At 40.3% G+C, this 24,850-nt stretch overlaps 1 protein-coding gene across 2 annotated transcripts; it reads right to left on the bottom strand.

Moving 5' to 3' along the window:
• Positions 1–722: 722 nt before the first annotated feature.
• LOC134618747 (protein-serine O-palmitoleoyltransferase porcupine-like) lies at positions 723–24,850 on the bottom strand. 2 transcript variants are annotated; one of them, XM_063464299.1, is made up of 13 exons: positions 24,764–24,850; positions 22,976–23,112; positions 21,643–21,835; positions 13,415–13,458; positions 11,884–12,065; positions 11,668–11,798; positions 10,242–10,367; positions 9,545–9,645; positions 5,559–5,635; positions 5,093–5,156; positions 3,846–3,931; positions 2,174–2,284; positions 723–1,189 (listed from the first exon to the last, which is right to left on the bottom strand). In XM_063464299.1, exons 2-13 carry the CDS (start codon positions 23,109–23,111, stop codon positions 1,088–1,090), a joined length of 1,353 nt encoding a protein of 450 aa, XP_063320369.1. In that variant the 5' UTR covers position 23,112; positions 24,764–24,850; the 3' UTR covers positions 723–1,087. The 2 variants fall into 2 exon arrangements, with proteins under 2 accessions (XP_063320369.1, XP_063320370.1); XM_063464300.1 differs by lacking the exon at positions 24,764–24,850 and adding an exon at positions 24,638–24,750.

The raw sequence follows: 24,850 nt of genomic DNA, 5'->3' as shown, positions 1-24,850 counted from the left end.
TGAAAATTATTGCCATCAGCTTTTGCAGGTGTCAAATGAAAGAGAAAACGTAAGTTTCTGCAGATGCGAGGAGTGGTCAGCAGAGTCCAACAGGATGCATAGGACTTTCCACACCCTTGGAGCAGCTGCCTGCTGCCTTACTGTGAATTCATAGTAACACCTTTGGTCGTACTGACCACAAAAAGCACAAACGATTCATGAAGCACTTTATTCTACACCATTTTAAGCTTTTTTATATCCACCCCACACCAACAACCAATTGAGAATGACCAACTAGTCTAACAAGAATTACTGGATGTGGGAGAAAGCTGAAGTAACTGGAGGTAACTTACAGGATTTACAAATTTTGGACTTTCACAAATTTTACAATTTGTCCTACTGGTAAATTATGGAGATGGTGAAAAATATAATGGACTCAATGTTCTGTTATCTCTTAAAGATACTGGAAATGATCCTGAATTGTTTGTTATGTCCATCGGGTGACCTGCTTTTGATTGGTAGGGTAAAATGTCAGGTAAAGGTGCGCGTACAGCAGCTCATTTTCAGTTAATTATCTGAACCTCTAGTAGCAGAGAACCTTGTTTTCAGTTAAATGAGTGAGACAAGATCCAAATTATAAATATGTTAAATAAATATACACTTTTTGAAAATTATTGTATTTAGCATTTATTTAAAAATGTATAAAAACACAAACACAAAAACAACAGCAGTAAAAAAAAAAAAAAAAAAAAAAAAAAAAGGAAACATGACAAAAGATTTTAACAAATACAGCTGTGAAGCTACATTTCATTTTCTTCACATGATCAGATGCTGAAATGTATTTGGACCTGCACATGTCAAAGGTCATTCATATGAACGGGCCAGTTTCTACTTTTCATTTTACTAATCCTTTAGAGACCAGTCATTCTTTCAAACAGGCCGGAAAACTCATTCACATCTGTGAGAATCACCACAGCGCACACACCGTCATCCCCCTGTGCCAACGTCCTTCCCACTTAAGCATATCTCTGTCTTTCATAATCAGAAAACAGTCTGGTATACACTGAAACAAAGGTGTCTGTCAGCCTTTTCATCGGCCCAGACAACATTATTTAATTAAACAGTAGAATACCCAGGAAGCAAACACAACCCAGTGGCTGGCCCAGTTCAGTTCAGACCACCTCTGGATGGTGTGGATGGCTGTGAAATCCTGAAAACAATAACAAACATGGACGCTGTTAGTCCCTGCACAGCCCAGGGAATCATACATACTAAAGGTACACATGTGCATTAGGAATTTGCATGCTGTCAGCTAAATGTCCACATGCAACCAGAAAAGGTCAAAGGGCCATTCCTTCTCAAATTAACACGGCGCTGCTGCTCAACTTTCTGCATAAAAAAAATCCTTGGTGTTAACAAATAAATGGTAAATGGACTTATGGCTCTTATATAGCGCTTTTCTATTCTGAGCAATCATAGCACTTTACATTCACCCATTCAGAAATTGTCACTATAGTTGTCTTTTGCAATGTGAAGTTTATTATGAGCAATAGTTGGCTTTAATTTTTTCCCATATTTTAACTAGTCAATACGCAGACATTTTTAATGGGTGTGTCCCAAATTGCAGATTCTGAGACTAGTAAGAATTTCATGCTTTTATCTTTACGTTTTTCAGATTTTCATGTTCAAAAATTGTCCCTGATTTCAATCTGTGAAAAATAGCCTGAAAATGGTTTGATTGACCATGGTTTAAAAAATATATATAATGTATGAAAACTTGACTGCAATCATGTTCAACCATTCAACCAGAGTTGAAAATCAGAGTTGGTTGAATGAAAAATATTTTAAAAAATGTGCTGATTTGAGACACAATAACTGCAGTGCAAAGTATAAAATTATTGTTTATGGATACAAATCAACCAGTGGCTTTTCTGCCAGGGGTGGTGAGCTGTCCTACAGCATAACATGTAAGTTTCACCACAGAATTCAGTTTAAAGCAATCAGACCATTAAAAATGATGAACGTTCTGCAAACAATTAAAATTATGAGAAATATTCAGTGAGAATATTCAGTGTTATTATTGTATGAAAGCTGTCACTTGCTTTATTTCCAAACCGAGACTGGGTATAAATTTGCACTCTGTCATAATATCTTCTACATATACAGGTGGGGTCGGCCCTCATGGTGCTCTTACCTCTTCTACCTCCTGTTCATCAACTCCTGGGTCGAACATGGAGCCTAGGTAAGTGAGATGGAAGATGGCCAGCAAGCTGAAAACCAGGTTCAGCAATATCACCCAATAATCCTACAGACCGCAGAGGAGAGAATAAAAGACAAAAGAAAAAATAGAGACAAAAGTTGCATTTTCTCCTCAATATTATTTCTCCTCAATATCTACTCAATATTAAGAAATAACAACTTGCTAACAATGACTGTTAGTGTTCTATTCTATGGTTTTCTATGCATCTTTGCTTTGACTACATTGACAGGATGGAATCGTTCTCATGATAAAAAGCTGGTGCCAATCAGATGTATTTCAGGTGGTTTTTAATGGATCAAAATGTGATGGTGCCTTTCTGTTTTCATGGTTTGGGGCAGAGCCTCCACCGTGTTTCACAGCTGACCTCCTTCCTACATACTGATCACTATTTGAACCAAAAATTTCACATTTGGATTCATCCATTCATCAGTCCTGTTACCACTAATTTTCACTTTAGTTCTTATGTAACTGTAATCCACAGGCTTTTCATCCCATTTCCCTGGCTGCCTCAGTTTCACTGGGACCATGTCCTGAATGAACACACTGCACATAATGCTGAGACGTGGCAAGTTTTTGTCCAATAGCTCTTTGGGAATCGCCATGCTGGTGCAAAAAAAGACTTCCCAAAGTTTCAGCTAACAGCAGCTAACAGTTTTTTGAAACAGGCGTTTGGACTAGAAAGGTTGAAGACTCAAAATAATATAAGTACAAAAGTTCTAGATTCACATGATTGAGAGTAGCTTGTGCAGACTTAGTGGAGGGCTGTGTGCAGGAATGTGGGCGTGAACCAGGGCAAGGTCAAATAACAGTAAGTTCTCACAGACAGTTGCTGCCTGGATATGAAACTAGATGACGGGAAATGAAACAGCTAGTGTGTGAGAAGAAAATATTGAGACAGGCAGGTGAAGCACCCAAAATGCAGAAGGAGGAAAGCGCCAAGAGGTTGGGACCAACTTGTGTGCCAACCAGGGAGAGCTAAGTCTAGACCAGGGCCCTCCCCAATGGTTTTCTGACCACTCAGATAGCTGATTTTTTAATATTTAAGTTTGTGTACGGCTAAGTTAGCGCACTCTTCCAGAAGTCGGCTATAGCTAACTGCTTGCAGACTGTGAACTGAAGAGATCCATGTACATGTATGTTTTTAAACTGCTTGAGGCAATAAATCTATTGAATTTGAATTGGACTGGTGCTCTCTTTATCTTTATCTCTCTTTATCCTCGAGAAAAAGAACGTGCAACACAGGCTGCTAGTGACATAGAATTTACATACAAGACACAACTTAAAATGAGTCTTCTGTTATGTGGTTCATCTTTTGATTTTGTTGTCTGTTTGTGCTTGAGTGATTAATTAGTCAGTTTAATGACCAAAAAAAAGAAAAAGGATTATTTGGAATTATTCAGTTACTTTATTGCTCTGTTTATCTTTGTTGTTCTGTGTTGTTTAGCTGTGCAGCACTTTGAAGTCACCTTTTTACACTGCACATTTAAACACAACACAGGTTAACCAAACTTTGGCTCTGCATCTATGTCTGTCCATTTGTGTCTCTGTGTGTGTGTTTTGTTTTTCACTGTCTCCATCTGTTAGCTGAGTAGGAATGAAGCTGTACCTTTTTGTGCTGATGGGTGCAGTCAGAGGCACAAGGCCTAGACAGGATACAGGCACTGAAGATAGAAGCAAGCCTCTTTCTCAGAACTGAGGATGACAAAAATAATCAATTACATTAAATTAAAAAACTTTAAACATGAAAATGTAAAAAAGGAAAATAGGAGGGGTTCCACAAATCTGACTTTCTACCATTAAATGAACACAACAGAGCGACACGACGAGTGCTCCAATTACAGATAACAAAGCAAAAGGAAAATCAAGCATTCCCTCAAACAGCCTTTGGATCACAGCTGTCCCCTGCAACATGCAGCATGAAGATTCCCAGACTACTCTGGACGAGTAAAGACAGATAAACAACTAAATTCACATGAGCTTGTTCCTAAATGTGGATCATTATCTGTCGTTTGGATATACTGAGAAAGCAATGTTAATCAAGACCAAATCACATGCAAAGCATTCTGTAATTTATTCAACCTCCTAAAAACACAGCATAAACTGCAGTATAACTAATGCATGAAGGCCAAGTAGAAGGCTCCACTTCACTCAGAGGTCCATACAGCATGTCAGTGTATCCATCCAAACAAAGGTACACTAAAAACGCAAATGCATTCTGTTTGGCCAAAGACTAATAATGACACTGAGTACGGAAGGTGCAGGATAATAGTTAACATACAGGATAAAAGACATGTTATCCCCTCATGTGGTTAGTTTTCCGAAGTGGAAACAGCTGTGCGGTACAGATAGAGGGGGAACTCACAGCTGTCGACGACTTTGCCACAAGTTTATGTCATGGTCATTTTGCATATGAAACACAAGACTTTAGATTAAGTGTAAGAACTGCACTGATGCTAAGAACTTTTCTGTAATTAACAGAACATAACACAGTCTGAAGGGAAAAGCTGTGCCCTGTTTATTTAATTCTGTGTTACGTTTCAATATGAAATCAATAATATTTGTTTGTTTTTCATCTTTCTTTGAAGAGATCAACTGAATTTACAGAGATCAAAGTCAGTGTCCAGTCTGCACGACAGTGTAATAAAAACATTTTTGTGACTAAAATCTAAGAATGACTGTGACAGATAATTGAGGCAGAACTTTTCAGCCCTGTTGACGATCCTTAATAGAAATCTATTAAGCAGTTCTTCAGTGTTTGTGTGTGACCTGGGTCACAACAGATCACATCACGTGTCACTTGTTCCACTTTCAGCAGCGAATCACTCTTCTGTGTGAGCACAGAGTTATCCATACCGTGTTCAACATATGTGATGAATCCAAGTGAAAGCAGAACAGCTCCCAGGTGGAAACTGAGACCCTGGAGAAGATAATACAATTAGGTCAAGCAGTAACTAAGTACAACTAGTGATGTTTGGGGTCCACTTGGGGTACCTGTGGTCAAAGACTTCTATCACCAGTAATTCAACTTTCAGAATATCATTTTAAACAAATACCAAACACGTCAGTGAAATGTCATAAGGTGGACACTGCCCAAGCCTAGTGACCTGGTTGTTGAGCGAAATGTCACACACAGTGGGTAACAGTGTATGTGTTATCATAGGGTCTGCCTTACAATATAAAGCACCTTGAGGCAACTGTTGTTGTGATTTGGTGCTGTATAAATAATACTGAATTGAATTAACAGTGAAGTTTAAGCATGGATTTAGTATACTGTATAGACTCTGGATTCAAGTGTTGAAGTGTGCATCATCTTACTAACATGCAGTAAGGCGCTGGCTGTGTATGTCACCAGGATAGCTGGAAAAGTTCCCAATTTCATGGCGTTTTTAAAGACATCTGAAAAAGATGGAGGACAAACCACAATGAACTCACTGAAAACAACATTATGACAACATGGTGCTCATACAAGATCACCTGCTGCTCCCTTTACGGCTCATCACAACAGATCATCTGCTTCTATCAAACTCTATCATCATCCTCCTCTGTCACACCAGCCCTCTGCATGTCCTCCTACACGATCCATGAATCTTCTCTAAGGTCTTCCTCTTTTCCTTCTGCCTGGCAGCTCCACCACCACCATCATCATCATCATGATCATTTCTTTAACGTATCCACTCGCCCTATGAACAGGCACTTCCATCTTCAATTCACAAAACACGCCTGACACTCATCAGGGGGTGGCTGTGGCTCAAGTGGTAGAGCAGATCAGCTACTGATTGGAAGGTCGGTGGTTCGATCCTTGGCTTCCCCAGTCTACATGTCAAATATCCTTGGGCAAGATACTAACCCCAAGTTGCCCTCCAATGCGTTCATTGGAGTATGAATGTTTGTATGAGTGGGTGAATGAGGCATGTTGGATAGAGCGCTTTGAGTACTTTGACTCCGGGAGAGTAGAAAAGTGCTATATAAGAATCACTCCTCCTCCGCTTTGAATGGTTGATCCCAGATAATTAAACTCCTCCACCTTCACTACCTTTGCTCCTTGCACGTTCCAATTTCCATTTCTCTCCCTCTAATTCACACATGTATTTTCTTGCTTCTGTTGACTCCCCTCTTCTCTCCAGCACATACCTCCCCTTGCATGCTACTCTGACTACAGATCAGTGTTATCTGCAAACGTCATATCCACACAGACTCCTGCCTGGGCTCATCTGTCAGCCTGTCCATCACCACTGCAAATAAGAAAGGGCTCAGAGCAGATCCCTGACATAATCGCAGCACCACCTTGACTCCATCTGTCACTACTGAACACCCACAGTCCAGCACCACCCTGACATACTTCTCTATCACTCCTGACTTCCTCATACAATACCACAGTGCCTCCTTTGATACCCCATCATCTGTGTTCTCTGTACTTCTCCACTGACACTCTCAGCTTTATGCCTCTGTAGATACTCTGCACATCACTCATGTTCTTGAACATCATTTCTCAGGTATCCTCTCACTCTCTAAGATTGTGTTTAACAGTCTTCACTATCCATACCTCCACAGGTATGTCGTCTTTATTACTGTAGGGTCTTTACCTTACAGTATACAGTGCGCTGAGGTGACTGTTGTTGTGGGCTGGTGCTATGTAAATTGAACTGAACTGAACTGAATCTGGACCAACCACCTTTGCAGTTTTCATGCTCTCGAGCTTGATCTCTCTGCCAATCCACAGGTTCTTTTCTCTTTCCTTAGTGTTGAGCCTCATATTCATCCCTCTAGAAACGTTTTCCACCTCAGGGCTCTAGAGTGCGACCAAATTTTTCGATGGTGCGGCTAAAACAAATCTTAGGTCGCACTGGTCTAGCTGTTCGAGTGGGAAAAAAAAAAAGTCTCCGCAACCCTGAAAGTCTCCCTGTGGTCAACAACAGACACACATTATGCCCCTATCGTGGTCTAAACCAATCAGAGACAGTCAGGGGCGGGACCTCTATGATTGGCCATGGTTCAGAGTACTTTGTGTGTAAGTTCGAAAGTGCAGGTGCCAGGTGGATAGAGAGAGGTGAGTAGCTTGAATAAAGCGATAACAATTCATTAAATCTGAATCAACTTTTAAATATAAATGTATTTTGCCAGAAACGCCAGAATCTCAGGTTAAAGCTCTCAAAACTATTTCAACAACCGCCAAACAGCAAATGAGAGCAGCTACACGGACTCCACACAAAGACATAAACACAGAGCAGACCCGACGCATCAGAACCAGCTTTCTCTTTCTCGGCTTTCTCACCCGACGGCCCGTACATGGACACGCCGTCGGGGCTGAAAGCCGACAGCTCGCTGATCCTGATACGTCCCGCTTTGTGTTTACGTCTTTTTGCGCTGATTCTGAGCTGCAGGTTTTATCTCTCTCCAACCAAAATTCATTGAACCAGCAGCAAAAGAAGATCCAAACTACGCTTCACATTTGATAAATGTCGTCATAAACCTTCTCTTACTTTTGCTGTTTTGCTTCCACCACGATAAAAAGCAAACTTCATGCACAGCTCTCTGTGTGTACTTCAAGAACAGTTTCCCGTCTCAAATCTCTGTTTTCTGCATTGTTCATTCGCTTATTACCCATCAGTCCACCGTTGTTTACAGCGCCATCAGCTGCTGTCTTCCTCCTTTTTTCTTTTTTTTTAACTTAAATGACCTCAGACAAGAAAGCCTAATTTCTGCTGTTCAATACTGATACTTTTATCAGTATTGAACTAATACTGATAATTTTAGACTTTTTAAAATTACGCAAAATTGCAGAATATTTTGAAGTTTATCTGCTATATTATTAATAATAATATTTTTTTGTTAAGGCCTGATCCGTCTGAAATTCATAGCCAGTGCTCTGACACGGAGCCATCAATCTCTGAACGCTGAACAAGCACAGTGTATCCAGAAACACATTATATGCGATAAATGCACGGCCCAAGTGTCCCCTCTCCCCACTGCCTTTCAGCAGCAAACAGGTCGTCAGAGGAGGTCGATGTGATGATTAAGTTTAACATTGCCTACAATATCACCAAAGAGTGCCAACGCACTTTAAGCACAAGCACTTTTTCAGTAACTTATCTTTCTTGTAGAAATGTGCTCCAAGTAAAGAACTTTGTGTTGACAAGATGGTTAATTAATCGTTTACAAATCAATTGTGTGTATGGACAGCAATTTCCCCCCAAAAGTGCACATGTAAAACTGCTGTGTTAAGTGACGCGGTTGAAAAATTTGGGTGCGCCTAACTTTTGTGCTGGTGCGCATCAAGGTGCACCAGTGCATCTGTGGCAAAAAGTTAGTCTAGAGCCCTGCACCTCTTTTTACTGTACGCTACTCCTGTCTATTGTATTCATGTCACTTTTTCTTTGCCAGCTTCTTTAAATACTCTTCTTTCTCATTCCAGCACAAAGTCTCCTTGTCTACTTCCCAGAGGTTCCATCAAATACCTCCTCTGCAGTTTCCCTCAGGACTCCAGCTGTACTTTCCTAGTCACTCAGAGCCTGTCTCAATCCTCTTAAACCTTATATAGTAAGGCAACGACACAATAATAATACAGGTTTGAAATAACCTTAACAAGAGAGAACAGATGATTCTCAGAAGCATAACACTGGAGGGAATTACTGAATTAGGCATGAAAAGGTTGTTAGGATCATCTTTCATGATCCACAGTTTGTTCAGTGACCTCTTCTCCACCACAGCTTCAAATAAATTCAGTTTGGAGCCAGCCACAGAGCCAGCCTTCCTAATCGCTTTATTGAGTCTTAAATAACATTTGTAATGTAAGGCCAAGGAGTTAACAGAAACCCAGAGAGATATATTAAGAATAATATGTTGTTACTAAAACCTCTAAACGCCCATCACTCAGTAACAGTGTTAGTTGTTGTCCCTGCAGTAAGAGGCAGCCTGTGTTCACTGAGCCTGTGAACAACTCCAGTAAGCAACAAGGAGGTTCAAGTTACACCTTTTAATAAAAGCCAGAGTTAAGCTAACTAAGATCTTGTTTGCTGTTATTTCTGTTAATTAGATATGGCATCTTTCAAAGAAATTAAAAGACAAACATTGATTTTATATATCGAAACAAATGTAACAATTGACAATACTCTCTGTACTTGATTATGGTGCCTCTAGTCGCCAAAGATGGTTCACATTCTACAGTTCTTTCATTGCTGCAATTCCCTTTCAGTGTGTACACACTAGAAGAGCCGTCTGCTTCTGCTTCTATCAGTTCAACAAATTTTGGCATCCTTAAATCCGACACTCTGGAAAGTTTAACAGACAGAGAAGATTGAGACTTACAGGTTTTAAGCCAGCGAGACATGGGGATGTTCCAGCACGTAACCACCATCACCATGGAGCGAGGGATTTCCACACTGAGAGGCTTCACCACTTTCATATCCCTGCACAGCACGCACGCACGCACACGCACACATACACACACACACACGCACACACACATACACACACACACACACACACACACGCACACACACACACACACACACACACACACACACGCACACACACACGCATAGAGCTTGTTTTTTTTTTCCACTTTTTAAAAAAATTTATAATCACAGTCAGATTTCTAATGTGAATCTTCTTGGACTGGCACCAAGTCAGTCTCCGGCAGCATGTCATTCTTTGTGTTGCTACTAGCCTGCCTTGTTATTCCCAGTTGAGCTGCTTTGTGCAAGACTTTTCTTCCCTTCTTCAGGAATCTTTGTTTGTCCGCTCCAGCTAGAATTGTCTTAGCGACATTTGGTTCAAGCAATCTGGGGCATTTTGCTGTGCAGAGCCTGTTGCACGATACTGCTATCATATAATAAGCTAGATTGGAAGCCTGCCATTACATCCAATGATGCTCTTCAATTCTGCCTTGTTTTACAGTAGATTATTCTAGAGGGTTGAAAAACTTGACTGTTGATTAAACAATTTCCAGGATGAAGAGAGCAGAGCATCTGAGAGCAGCTGATAGCAGATCAGCTAATCTTACCATCTTGTGTTGTCTTTATCTTCAGTGAATCCTCCTCCGGCCAGCATGCTGGTACCTTCGCTCAAGTGACCCACAAAGTAGTTACTGAAGTGGAAGGACACTGCATTCTCGTAAGCATGCAGCCACCTATGCAACACACCACAATCAAGTCACATACACACATCATCATTAAATAATCTCTGGCTGGCACACGACAAATAATTATAGCAGATCACATTAAAGCCAAATAACTCGAGTGCTAGTTCTCACCCAGCAAGTTATTCATTTCCACAAAACGTCAGAGGTGGACTGATTTCTGACTGGACTACTCATCTGCTGATCTCATATTGCTTCCTCTTACGACACTATGATTGATACACCGGCGTCATTTTTTTTCTTCAAGCATGCAGACAATCTAAACAACTCGTACACCTGAGTCACTGTATGTAAGAGCTCTTTATCAAAGGAATGGGAATAAGGTAAACCGGCATTAGCCAGCTGCACAAACAGATATGCAAAAATGTTTTGGATAACAGTGTATTCAGATCATAACTGTAAAAAAGAAAGACTAGCAATGGAGCACAAATACAATAAAAACAGTATTAAAATAGAATAAAACATAATTATTTAACCCATAGTCTAATCATTTAAGGTTTAGATCATAAATGGGGTTAAAAGTCATACATCACGGATCAAATAACAATTACAAATACAGACACACATATCTATCAAGTGTCACAGGATTGTTCTCATGACCAAGATGTTGTGATATTTTGACTTACTGTGTGACATTTGCTCCTGTTTATAATCTAAACCTTCTAAGATTAGACTCCTCAGTAAACACTAAACTGGCTGTCTTCTCATCAGAGCTCCTCATCACATTCTGTCCGATGTTTTCCTGGGAAAGTATCCCTACTTTGCACCATTCTGTTGATTAAATCGGCCCTATTGAGTTTAATATAAGAAACAGCGCATCATTTTTTCACAGCTGCCAAATTTCATCTGTCTCTGTTAAACACTTCTATTACATTTGATATGAGTATGATATGCTTGTGTGTCATGCCTTCATTTCAGTGTCTGAAATCACCAGAAGGAAGACTCTCAAGTCATACTAATTAAAACCAGTGCAGATGCATATTAGCTTCTAATCTTCTGTATAACAAACTGAAGATATACTGTTATGTGTGTGAGAAGACAAAGACTACAGTGCCAATTATAAGAAGTGAGAAAAGTATGACACTACACTATGATACCATCATCAGAACATGACTAAATAGTTTCTATACTTGGGAATTTGAACAAATGTTAATACTTGGGGCAAATCCTTACCTTTCTCAAATGTATCTTGGAAGCAGAGAAAGAAAGACAGACAGTATAGTGTCAAAGCAGTGTAGTGGAACAGCTGCTCTGGGTGTAAAAGAGCAATGATTGAATTAAAATCTCTTACTTCTTTGTGACAGAGTTTCCATGGATCGGGATGAACCACGGGAAAAGGTATGGGGCAATACAGGTGGAGATTAGCAAACAGATCTGACTCTTCACTAGACTGCCGCTGGAGGTACGCAGCCACAACCAGCTCTGAAACCCAAATCCATCATTACCATCACAGTGCCATACAAGACTAGAAAGCATGCAGATTAAGGTAGAACTGGCAGTTACTCACAAGTTTTGTGCCTTCAATAGCATTCTTATAACTGGAGAAGCTGATCCAAGGGCCAAAGACGGCAGTACCCACAAAGAAAATATAGCCCAGGAACTCAGTTGGCGAGGGCAGGCTGCTCAGTGCACCTCTGTCCAAGTCAAAGGCCACAGAAATGGCCTTCATGGCCACCACCATCTGAGAGCCTCAAAGAGACAAAAACAAAGTCATTTGATACCATTACAGGATACTACATTCACCTTTTATGAGGAATCACTTCCTCATAGAAGTCACTATTATAAGCTAACATAGTCTGAATATAATATTATTAAGAATAAATCTCGAAGATTTCTGCTGTGAGGCTTGACCCAACTTTTATACATTATGTATGTATATATATGACCAATATACTATAGTTCACAATGGTCGTTTTTTCAGTCTATGAGCTGCACCATACATGTGTTCTTTTTCCAAGGTAGAGTCTAAAGCATACAACTTTAATTACTTTAAAAACAACAACTGGGTGCACAAGTTTTATTATGAATTAATCAGGATTTTCTCTAATCTACATCAGGTTGAAAGTATGCATACATCTGCACTAATACTTGGATCTCAACCAGATGCTTTTTCTCATTAACAAGCTTCTGGCATAATTCTGGCTCCATACACCTTTATATCTGATCTTGGTAGAGTTCATTTAAACTGGTTGATTTCCTGGCATGGACCCTGCAATTTAAGCATAGCCACCCAATTTGGTCAGCAGTGGTTTTCACCATGGATGCTATGTTTTTTCCCATTTTTGTTCATATTGCTAAATCAGAAACACCAACCCTAAGTGAGGTCCTGCAAGAGCCTCCTGGAAGAGTCATCGATACAGTCTTGGAGTAATTTTGGTAGGCACCTCACCAATTTCTCACTGTGGCTCATTGGAGTCCTAAAGCTTTTGACATGTAACCCTTTCCATACTGACTTTGTTTCTCAGCTGTTTCATTACATCGTAGCAGGAAATATTGCTTTTTGAGATCTTTTATCCTCCTTCACGTTTTCAGACAAGTCCTATTTATTATGTGATGTCTTGACTTAGCAGATGTGGCTGTAATCAGACATTCTGCATTTACTCAGGCTTTGTCTAATATTAAAAGTGTGTTTGATGATATGAAACCTAGGGAAAAATGTTTTCACAGCACTTAGCCTGTATCCATTTTAAACCCTGTGTGGACTAGAGGAAGTCATACTTATCCCCCAAATTCTTGTTTTTTTATGTTATTAAAGATCTATGCTATACAGATTCCAACCTGGAAAAGGGAGTTTGAAGAAATCATTTAAAGACATAAATTACAATGATACTCATGCCCATGATGACTGGGTGTAAATATAATAATAAGAAGAATATATTTAATTTGTTGCCATACAAGGTTGCCGTACAGGGAACATAAGATAAACAGTACAAAGGCTAAAATAAACCTTTAAATGTTTCTCCAAGACACGAAATGAAAATTGCAAAAAAAATTACAGAAGATTAACTAGGAACAAAAAAAATTGATGTAATATTTACCTCTTATTTTGTGCCAGGTCACCGTGTCAATTAAATGCAACTCTCTAAAAAGAAGGGGCAGAAAAGTAACATGATAAGCCATCAATGCTGCTCTAGAAGCTGGACAGTGCAGCACTAAAGGAAATGAATTACTAAATTATTATAGGAATTGTAGCTCCTGGATAGACATGTACAACTGCTCAGGCGGTAGAGCAGGTCATCTACTGATCGGAAGGTTGGTGGTTCGATTCCTGGCTTCCCCTAGTCTGCATGCCAAATATCCTTGGGCAAGATACTAACCCCAAATTGCTCTCCGATGCATCCATCGGAGTATGAATGTGTGTGAATGTTACTTAGAAAGCACTTAGAACAATGTGCTTGTGCGAATGTGGTGTGAATGGGTGAATGCACAAGTTGTGTAAAGCGCTTTGAGTGCTCAGATGAGTAGAAAAGCGCTATATAAGAACCAGTCCATTTACCATTTACCATTTATTTGTCTCTAAGTTTAGGCATGAGAACTCAGACTGCAACTGTACTTTTTCATCATTGACAACTGCTTTAAATAATGATGGTGTATTAAAAACCAAGACTATATTAAGACTATATTTAGCTGGAACACATCCAGTTTACAAGGATATACTTATTAAAATGAAATAAAATCTCACCACAAGGCAAACTTTATCTGCTCTATAATGTTTCAACAGATAGATCAATTAATACCTGTGTAGTGTTGTGATCTCTGTAATCGAATATTATGGTGAACAGTATTGAACACTGCACTGAGCTCTAAAAGGACAAGCACAGAGATGAGTCCACTGTCACGGGCCATGAGAAGATCATTTGCAACCTTCACTAAAGCTGTTTCTGTGCTGTGGTGCATCGAAATGCTGATTTAAAGTCTTCATATAAATCATTCCTCTGCAGATGCTCACTTAGACAACTAACCTTTCAACAATGTTTTTAACTAAAGGGAAGGTTAACTTGAAAACATTTCCAAACACACTGAACTGAAATGTTTGGTTTTAGCTGGACCCTAAGATAAGACACGGCCTAACACTGCAAGACTCTTTCTTTTCACAACTCTACTGTAAGAGTCACGTTCACGTTAACATTAGCTGCAGGTTCTTCTTTACAAAAAGCAGCACTTGAGCCTTCTCAGCTGTCAGCTTGGTTCTCCTTTTATCGATAGCGAGTCTCCCGGTTTGCACACTTGTTGTAGGTGCACAGAGAAATATGGCTGCTGCAGAAACCAGATCTAGGTTGGTTGACTTGCCTGTACAGGAGTGCACTGTCTGAGTGCACAGTTATTATATGCAGGCAGGGGTGGGACTTTACTTTGATGGACAGACCATGCAGCCAATCACATTCAAAGACATTATGTGAAAAAAGGAAGGGGGCAGATGTTCAAAAGACAACAAGTGTGTTGGTACAGGCCAGGTACACAGAGAGATTTAAATGCAAGCGTGTTGAGAAAAAAATGAAGAAACAAGTGAAAACGTAAAATCTGTAGCATCTGGATGCATTTCAGTGATAACCTCAAACCTGAGTGTAGAATTTATAAAATTAGGACCTAGCTCAAGTGATACCCACTTTTATTTTTCAGCAATTTTCCATTATGAAGGACAAAAAGTTTCAAACTTGTCCAGGACTTAAACCTCGTGTAAACCCAGTAGTAGTAGTAAATGTATAAAATGCATAAATATAATGTATAAAAGTAAGGTTTTTATGAAAACAGAAGACTAAATTCACAGTTCAGTATTGAATATTACATAAAATAAACTATATAAAAGTGTCTGCAGAAATATGTAACACAGAGCCGTGGCTCAGTGTCTAAATGAATGTGTGCATGAAGCCATTAAAATTCTTAACTTGGTTGATCTGCTGCTCACCACAAACAAGCAGAAATTTTTGACTTTCAACTGTATTTTCACAAGTTTCACAGCGTTTCCTACGGACTTGCGGTGTCTTGTAAATAGTGTTGGACGTAATCCCATTTTTCAGTAATGCATAGGGATGGAAATAGATAAAAAATTAGCACTTCCAGTTCCATAATCACTTATCGATTCTCACTGACTCTGTTTTGAGAGTAACTACCATTACGAAGCATCAATAAAAAAAAGACATTTGTGCAAACTAATTGCACAGCTGTAGGTCAAAAAAAAAAAAGGTTACTCAAAAAAGTAATTATTTCACATATTAAATAGAACACTTTTATTAAAAGCTTTACTGCAGAACAATCGGCGGTGGATGGAGCAGTTACAAAGTTTGTTTTTCTTCACGTCAGTTTGTTAATCAGGTGCTTGGATGAAGGACTCCCGATAGTGTTTCCCAGTAAAGGTTTTAATGGTGATCACAGGAACAGCACTGCTGTTTTGGATTAGAAACACGTTTTGTTTCACTCAACCTGAGCTCAGTAACGGCTCCCTCTCTTTGCTCTTCGTGGTGTGTAAACAGACTCCGGCTCCATGTGCCAGGAACGTCATCACTGCTACTGTTGTGTTATCAGTCTGTTTGTCGAAAACTGCGGGCTGCGTGGGCTCAATGTTGTCAGACTTTTGTTCACACGCTGCTCCTAAATACATTTCCATTGCAGGTCTATTTTTAGTTGCTAATGTGGGTGAAACACTCGCGTTTACATTGTTAAAGACATCGGCGCTACAGAGCCGTGCATTACACAAAGGAAAGAATTTGTGTCAAGAATTTTTTGTAATCAAAGTGCACCCAGGACAGAAGCAGCACATTATGCTGCTAAAACACCTTCAGCTCTTTGCAAGCATCTGCACAGACAGCATGGGTAGCTGAGGAATAGAGCAGGTGATCTACTAATTGGAAGGTTGGTGGTTCCATCCCTACTCCAGTCTGCATGCCAAAAGATAAGACACTAACCCTCTCCAATGCACTTACGCGTAGAAAAATCTTGTATAAAGTGTAGAGGTAGAGTAGAAAAGCAGTCCATTTATCATGCTAACACAACCTAGCCAAGAACCCAGAGTGATGTTAAAGCTGAGTGAATGCCAACCCCAGCCCAGCCAGCCATGAACTTCACCAGGTAACAAACTGATGATCAGTCAGGTTGCAATCTCGGTTTCTACTGGCTCATTTTTCTAAAGTAGCATCACCGTGGCGATCACTTTAAAATCTTTCGGTGCTGTTGGCTTCCTGTTCATACCCAAATACTGTGTCCTCATTAGGATAGGGATTTGTGTTTGTGTGGGTCTGTAGCCCAAGGTGTATACAGTTACATGGTAATTATGCCCATATGGAAAGGATATATATAAATCTTATAAAGTTTGTATCTGTCTTGTGTGAAATTTGTATGAAAAGCATACAAGAGTGAAAACAGATATAAGATCCCTTGAAAAATTATATAAATGAAACTTGTATGTTTTGGATACTTACTAAAACAATATATGAAAGTAATGAGAAAGTGGCCACTTTCATGAGTAAATCATATAAGCCTTCTATGAAGTAAGCCAAATCTTATGCAAGTCTTTTATACGTTTTTTCTATTTCTTTTCCATATGGGTGTGACATGCGTTTCAGGTCATTCTACAGAGAATTGAGAAAGCAATGTAACAAGTAGTGTAGCAAATTACTTTCTCCGACAAGTAATTAAGTAACATACTGTATTACTTTTAAGAACGCACTGAGCTCCACATATCAGTTCTTACGTTTAAAGTGGGAATGCTCTCCAACCATTCAGAGAGTAATTCAGTTCAATTCAATGTAATTCAATTCTATGTAAAATGTCAATAAAGGGCTATTCTATTCATACAGCGTCAAATCACAAGAACAGTTGCCTCAAGGACCTGAACTTGCATACAGTGAACTTTTCCACATTTTGTCACATTACAGCCACAAACATGAATCAATTTTATTGGAATTCCACGTGAAAGACAAATACAAAGTGGTGTACACGTGAGAAGTGGAACGAAAATCATACATGATTCCAAACATTTTTTACAAATAAATAACTGCAAAGTGGGGTGTGCGTAATTATTCAGCCCCCTGAGTCAATACTTTGTAGAACCACCTTTTGCTGCAGTTACAGCTGCCAGTCTTTTAGGGTATGTCTCTACCAGCTTTGCACATCTACAGACTGAAATCCTTGCCCATTCTTCTTTGCAAAACAGCTCCAGCTCAGTCAGATTAGATGGACAGCGTTTGTGAACAGCAGGTTTCAGATCTTGCCACAGATTTTCGATTAGATTTAGACACCAGACAGGTCAGGGATAAAGTTATTGAGAAATTTAAAGCAGGCTTAGGCTACAAAAAGATTTCCCAAGCCTTGAACATCCCACGGAGCACTGTTCAAGCCATCATTCAGAAATGGAAGGAGTATGGCACAACTGTAAACCTACCAAGACAAGGCCGTCCACCTAAACTCACAGGCCGAACAAGGAGAGCGCTGATCAGAAATGCAGCCAAGAGGCCCATGGTGACTCTGGACGAGCTGCAGAGATCTACAGCTCAGGTGGGGGAATCTGTCCATAGGACAACTATTAGTCGTGCACTGCACAAAGTTGGCCTTTATGGAAGAGTGGCAAGAAGAAAGCCATTGTTAACAGAAAACCATAAGAAGTCCCGTTTGCAGTTTGTCACAAGCCATGTGGGGGACACAGCAAACATGTGGAAGAAGGTGCTCTGGTCAGATGAGGCCAAAATGGAACTTTTTGGCCAAAATGCAAAACGCTATGTGTGGTGGAAACTAACACTGCACATCACTCTGAACACACCATCCCCACTGTCAAATACGGTGGTGGCAGCATCATGCTCTGGGGGTGCTTCTCTTCAGCAGGGACAGGGAAGCTGGTCAGAGTTGATGGGAAGATGGATGGAGCCAAATACAGGGCAATCTTGGAAGAAAACCTCTTGGAGTCTGCAAAAGACTTGAGACTGGTGTGGAGGTTCACCTTCCAGCAGGACAATGACCCTAAACATAAAGCCAGGGCAACAATGGAATGGTTTAAAACAAAACATATCCATGTGTTAGAATGGCCCAGTCAAAGTCCAGATCTAAATCCAATCCAGAATCTGTGGCAAGATCTGAAAACTGCTGTTCACAAACGCTGTCCATCTAATCTGACTGAGCTGGAGCTGTTTTGCAAAGAAGAATAGGCAAGGATTTCAGTCTGTAGATGTGCAAAGCTGGTAGAGACATACCCTAAAAGACTGGCAGCTGTAACTGCAGCAAAAGGTGGTTCTACAAAGTATTGACTCAGGGGGCTGAATAATTACACACACCCCACTTTGCAGTTATTTATTTGTAAAAAATGTTTGGAATCATGTATGATTTTCGTTCCACTTCTCACGTGTACACCACTTTGTATTGGTCTTTCACGTGGAATTCCAATAAAATTGATTCATGTTTGTGGCTGTAATGTGACAAAATGTGGGAAAGTTCAAGGGGGCCGAATACTTTTGCAAGCCACTGTACTTGCTTGTATGTATCTGGGACAGGCATTTTGCTGATGAAATGCTGCTTTGGTAGCACATAGCGCAGCTCCATTAAGTTTTGTGAAGCATTTTTGCAATTTTTAATACATCAGATTATCAGACATTTTTATTCCTTAGGCCAGAACAGGCTCAGTATTGGGCTTCTTGGCTAGGTTGTGTTAGCATGATAACACAACCTAGTATCAGTATTGGGATACTGTGCATCCCTGGTCAGGATGAGATCCAGAGTGTGATTAAAACAATCAGTGGGATCATTTACACTTTGAGAGAGGCCAATCAACTCTAATAAAAAAAGTAACATGTTGCATTGAGTTTCATTTTCAGCATTTACATGGATGCTAAAAATTGCCCACAATAATTATAAGAAATCTGAGTACAGGCCAGGAGGACCATAGGTGACAACAAAATTGTTGTTTGACTTTTTGCATTAGAGTCAGGCTTTTTAAAAAAAATCTAACTAAATCTAACTTTGCCTGGGTCTCTGATAAAGCCATCTTATAACATAACAGTGGGTAGCCATTATTTTGTACATATTCTATCAGTGTTTAAGAGTATGGATTAAAAGCAGTTCATCTTGATAACATATGTCCCCTTATTGATATGTGGAAGAACACAGCAAGAAAACAATCAGCTGGGTTATTTTCAGACTATTACAAGGAAAAGTTGAGAAAAAAAAACATCTTCAACTGACTGAAATTCTGTACAGCTTGGGCCTGTTTATTTGGATTGAAATGGCTGTATTAGGCTCCATGTAAATGCAGGTTCAGCCAGCACTGTGAGATAACAGCTACAATCTTCTTGCCTTCTAAAAAATGTTTCATTTAATGCTGTACCACATAGTTCTTTTATTATTACATAATCTTCTTCATTAGTGACATCTTACCGATGCTATTTATTTTGTTACAGAGCTTTGGGCCCCAGTTGAAGGTTCAGTCAGGTTAAGGTCTGCATCACTTTGAGATCACTGTCCAACTTGAGCTGCCAGACAGAGCCTAACATATGACTCTAGAATACTTGAGTATTGGTTTTCTCCAAATGTGACACTGTGCGTTGTGGCCAGACGTCTGCACTTTGGTCTCATCGGCCCAAAAGATGTCGCTGAAGTCTTGTGATTTGTTCAGATGCAATTGTACGATCCTAATCCATGCTGCAATGCTCTTTTTAGAGAGAAGAGGATTTTTTCCTGGCAAACCTTCACAACAAGCCACACTTGTTCAGTATTTCTCTAATTGTACTGTCGAGAACTTTAACAGTTAAGGTGTTTGCACACCAAGTGTGATGGAAAAAAACCCTGTGAAATCCTGCAGTCCTGAACATGCAGCCTGCAGAGCAGCAGAGTCGTCTGCACTTCGGGCCTGAGCCTAATTGAATTTTGCTAGGACCATCCACTCCTGGGAAGACTGTGCCACTTGTTAAGGGCACTTGACTGGCATCAACTGACGACAACTTAATTTAATTACTATCTTATTTATCAATTTGTATGGAAGTTCTAACCCTTACTGCTTTCATACTAATTATGAGAACTCTGTTGATTACTTCCAACCCCCTCTGTCTGCATAAAAGCAGTGCTGGAACACACTGTGGTACCATACCCTCATGAGCATCAGTTGAACAGTATTGTACTGCAGAAAGTAGTGTGATGGTACAAGAATGGGGAGAAAAGGTGATTAACAATGGAAGAGAGACAGACCATCATAACACTTATAAATGTCGGTCTGTCCTACAGAGAAACTGCAAAGAAAGTCAAGGTGTCAGTGAGTACAGTTTCCTGTTCCATCAAAGGCTCAGAAACTGTGACAGGAAGAGGTCTGCAGACCCAAAGACACGACTGAATCAGAGGACAAGTTTCTGAGAGTTAACAGCTGTGTGATGGCGGCTGACAGGACAACAGCTTCAAGCAGCTTAACAGTGGTCGTAGTGAGAAAGTCTCAGTTTCAACTGTGAAGAGAAGACTTTGAGCTGCAGCTTTGACAGGACGAGTTGCAGCAAGAAAGCCAGACGTCAGAATAAGACAGAGGCTTGGCTGGGCCGTGAAACACCACCATTGGACTACTGAAGACTGGAAGAAGGTATTATGGGCTGATGGATCAACATTTGAAACCTTGGGTTCATCACACAGGATCTTTGTACACCATTGAGTAGGCAAAAGGATGGGTCCACAGTGAGATGATGGTCTGGGGCTGTTTTACTGGATCCAGGGCCGGTGACTGTACAGAGTGAGAGGCACCCTGAACCAAAACCACAGCATTGTGCAGCACCATGCAGGACCCTCTGGTATGCACCTAGTTGGTCAGGGGTTCATCCTACAGGAGGATAATGACCCAAAACACAAGTCCAAGCTGTGCCAGAACTACCTCAGGAACAAAGAACAAGGTGGTGAGCTTGAAAACATGGAGTGTCCAGCACAGTCTCCAGACTTAAACCCCATCGAGCTGGTTTGGGATGAACTGGACAGAAGAGTTTCCAGCTGCAACTGCTTTTTTGTACTATGCTTTCATTACAGAGTGCAATGAGACATTAAACAGTGTAATTTTTAATTAAAAAAAACTGGAAAAAATTAGTGTGTTCTAAAACTTTTGACTGGTATTGTATGTGACACTGGTTTGGAAGGTAAGCAAAACTCTTTGTTATAAAAAAGCTTTCAAAATAAGGAGCAGCCAACAGGTTAGCGAGCGTTAGCCTCCAGAGGAGTGCCCTGCTGTTTACTGCCAGCCTTTTCTCTGCGCAAATGTTTAGAAAACACTGAGGAGCAATTTTCCTGGTACAAAAGTGTTTTTGTCTACGTTTCTCACCCTGTTAGGATATAGATAAGGACGACACCTGAGACGAAGAGGCCGTGGCTGCTGGAGTGTCGGCAGAGCAGCAGAATGAAGTAACAGAGCGCAGTGAGCAGCAGAATCCACTGCATGTGCTGCTCAAAGAACAGGAAGAGGCCAAACATCCCAGCCAGCGCTGACACTACATGTTTCACAGTAGACACCACACCTGAGGAAGCAAAGCAGGACGCACTTAGAAACGTAATCACAAGTAGCCTGTTGTTGTTGCAGTCACTTAGACTGCAGAGCATAATAAAGTTAAACATGGTCCTCGTCCACATGGTTTTAATTTTTAATATTTTAAAATAATTTTTAATAGCTAGTCTGAGGCTCTAAACAAATCAAAACAGCAATAAGCTTATTTCTGACTAATGCTGAATATATAGATGTATCATCTCACTCAATGTTTTTTCTTTATTTTTATTACTTTCGACATTGTAGATACAAACTGAAGACATCATATATATGAAGCAAGATATATGGAATTATGTAGCAAAGAAAAACTGATAAATAACTCTAAATATGTTTTATTTCACAGATTCCTCAAAGTAGCCGCCCTTTGCTGTGTTGACAGCGCTGCAAACCCTCGGCCTTCTCTCAGTGAGCTTCATGATGTCGTCACCTGAAATGGTTTCACCTCACAGGTGTGCCTGTCAGCGCAGAGTGAAGGCAAAGGACCAACAGGTGCTCAGCATCTCTGGGAACTCCTTCAAGACTGTTGGAAAGCATTTCAGGAGACGACCTCATGAAGCTCATGGAGAGAACGCCAAGAGTGAGCAAAGCAGGAATCAAAGCAAAGGGTGGCAAATATTGAGGAATCTAAAATATAAAACATCTTTTAAGTTATTTCCACGTGTTCATTCATAGTTTTGATGCCATCAGTGAGAATCTAAAATGTAAATAGTCATGAAAATAAAGAAAAAACCATTAAAAAGGAAGGTGTGTTAAACTTTTATATGCACACACACACACTCGTGTGAAATAAGTGACTATTCCCCTGTCATTACCCTTAACTGGTTTACTGTATTTACTTGTATGGATGAAGATGTTTACATTGGCACTTGTGTTTTTGTTCCTCCCAGTGTGTCAAAAAGGCTGGAATATTTAGAAAACTACTTGTCATATGATGATGACATTTTACAGAGAACATGTGAAACATACATGTCCAAACTTTAAACCATAACATTTGCAGCCAAATCACAGGTGGCTGACCAGAAGATGTTCTGCAGCTCTGACTACCCATTTGCGTCCAGCGATAACTGTAATCAGCAGCTGGGACGTGTGCTCCTGTGCAGCGAGTGAAGCTCACCCAGTGTGAAACAGAGTCTGCAGAGCAGGCAGAGTAGCAGCAGCCTCCACACCTGCTGGAGGCCTTGCTGGACTGTAATGAGACCGCAACTCTCAACCAGCTCCTGCCACACTTCCAACCTGCTGGGAATGTCCATCCTGCACACACAGACAGACACAACACTGCAATATCACAATATGGTCACAAAGGTCAAAGAGTCCGAGTGCTGTTTTCAGTGCTTGGCTGTAATGTTTCTGTAGGCTTTCCACAAAAACTGCACAAAATGGATGGATGGAGGAAAAAGTAGGTTTTTTTGTTTGGTTGGGTTTTTTTTAACATGATGACTTTGATTAGGAAAACATTCTTTGTAAGATTAGTCTAATAAATTTGTTGGAGATTTTTCTGTCACTAAATTCGATATTTTTAATGTGGAGCCACCTCAGACCAGGAGAATGTTTGACTGTAGCAGATCTTCCCTAACCAAGCTTTAACAACATCAGGTGACATGGGCAAGGAAAATATTGGCTTGATAAGCCTAGACAGACTTTCTATTTTAGTTTGTATGATTCGACCAAAAACAGTGATGTCTCTTTGCAACTGTTTGCATTTTTCTATATTATTCATAATATTCTTCTCCTTGGACACTGCTTTATCTTTAGAAATATCCCACTTACATTTTTAACCTTTACATTATACAGTGGCTGCAGAGTTAAGATTTCATCCATCCATCCATCCATCCGCTTCCGCTTATCCTTTTCAGGGTCGCGGGGGCGCTGGAGCCTATCCCAGCTGTCATAGGGCGATAGGCGGGGTACACCCTGGACAGGTCGCCAGTCACACAGAGACAGACAACCATTCGCTCCTGCATTTATCTATATTTAACTGTAACCCTAAAGCTTTAAAACAGTGTTTATAGTTCTTAATGATGCTGAAATTTGATTTGTTTTCTTTTTTAAATAGTATCATCAGCCAACTCACTTCCCGTTACATTAATCCCGTCTACTTCGCTGTTTGCAATGAAAATACATAACATCTAAAAAATAAAATAAATCCTCTTTCATTCAATAAATCACTGCAGACAATCAGATCCTAAACGAGTCGTATGCTATTATGTATTGTGTACGTCGTCCTCTCAACAAACCTGATTGATTCACAGATTTATTGATGAAAGAGCTCTTTTTAATCTGGCAGCAATCGATCCGGCAAGAATTTGATAATCTGCGTTTAACAGTGTAAGTGGCCTTTAATTATTTAAAAGGCCAGGTTTAGGAGCTTCTTTATGAATTAAAGTAATCAGTCCTGGTTTCGTTGGGAGCTTCTTTCTCTCTGCAAAAAGAAAATGTCTCCACACATTAAGCTTCTTAGATCTTTCTAAAGAAATCGATCAAAATGAGCCGTGAGCCCATCTGCACATGGAAATGTATTTAAGACCATCTTGGAGTGAGGAAAAAGAAGTGAGTGAGCTTGATGGCTAAGAATGACACGAAGGTTACTGACTACTGTGCTTTATGTGACAGTCATGACAATCGGCCGCACGCACTGCAGCCTCGCCGAAAGTTACTCCAAAGCGACCGTTTCATTGCTGGATCATCCGAAGGTCCACGGAGACTGCACTAAGAAACTGGCCTACAGGAGCTAGCCGCACACGTCATCCAGCAACAACTAGCTTTCATGTTCACTTACCTCCGTTAGCTCTGCTGCACCAACCTTTCCCACACGCAACAACAATTTGAAGTGGCCTGCAGGTGGCGCTAGCTCTGCTAAATCAATTCCAACAATCCGGTTCGGAAGGTCAGAGAGCGGGCTCACCTGAACTGTTGAAGCACAGCCAAAGACCCCAGATCCAGGTCCAGATCCAGGTCCAACCAGCTGGCGCACGGAAACAGCCCCTCTACT

This window comes from Pelmatolapia mariae, linkage group LG20, assembly GCF_036321145.2.
Source record: "Pelmatolapia mariae isolate MD_Pm_ZW linkage group LG20, Pm_UMD_F_2, whole genome shotgun sequence".
In the NCBI taxonomy this organism is placed as follows: domain Eukaryota; kingdom Metazoa; phylum Chordata; class Actinopteri; order Cichliformes; family Cichlidae; genus Pelmatolapia; species Pelmatolapia mariae.
This window is presented reverse-complemented; position numbering and strand designations above follow the sequence as displayed.

Bases quoted from the DNA above. Each gene is read 5' to 3' on its own strand.
- LOC134618747 (XM_063464299.1), bottom strand. From the start codon at position 23,111: ATGGACATTCCCAGCAGGTTGGAAGTGTGGCAGGAGCTGGTTGAGAGT. The intron at 5,157-5,558 runs GTTAGTAAGATG...TATCTTCTCCAG, and splicing joins CAGCCAGCGCCTTACTGCAT to GGTCTCAGTTTCCACCTGGG. The intron at 2,285-3,845 runs GTACAGCTTCAT...TGCGGTCTGTAG, and splicing joins GCACCCATCAGCACAAAAAG to GATTATTGGGTGATATTGCT.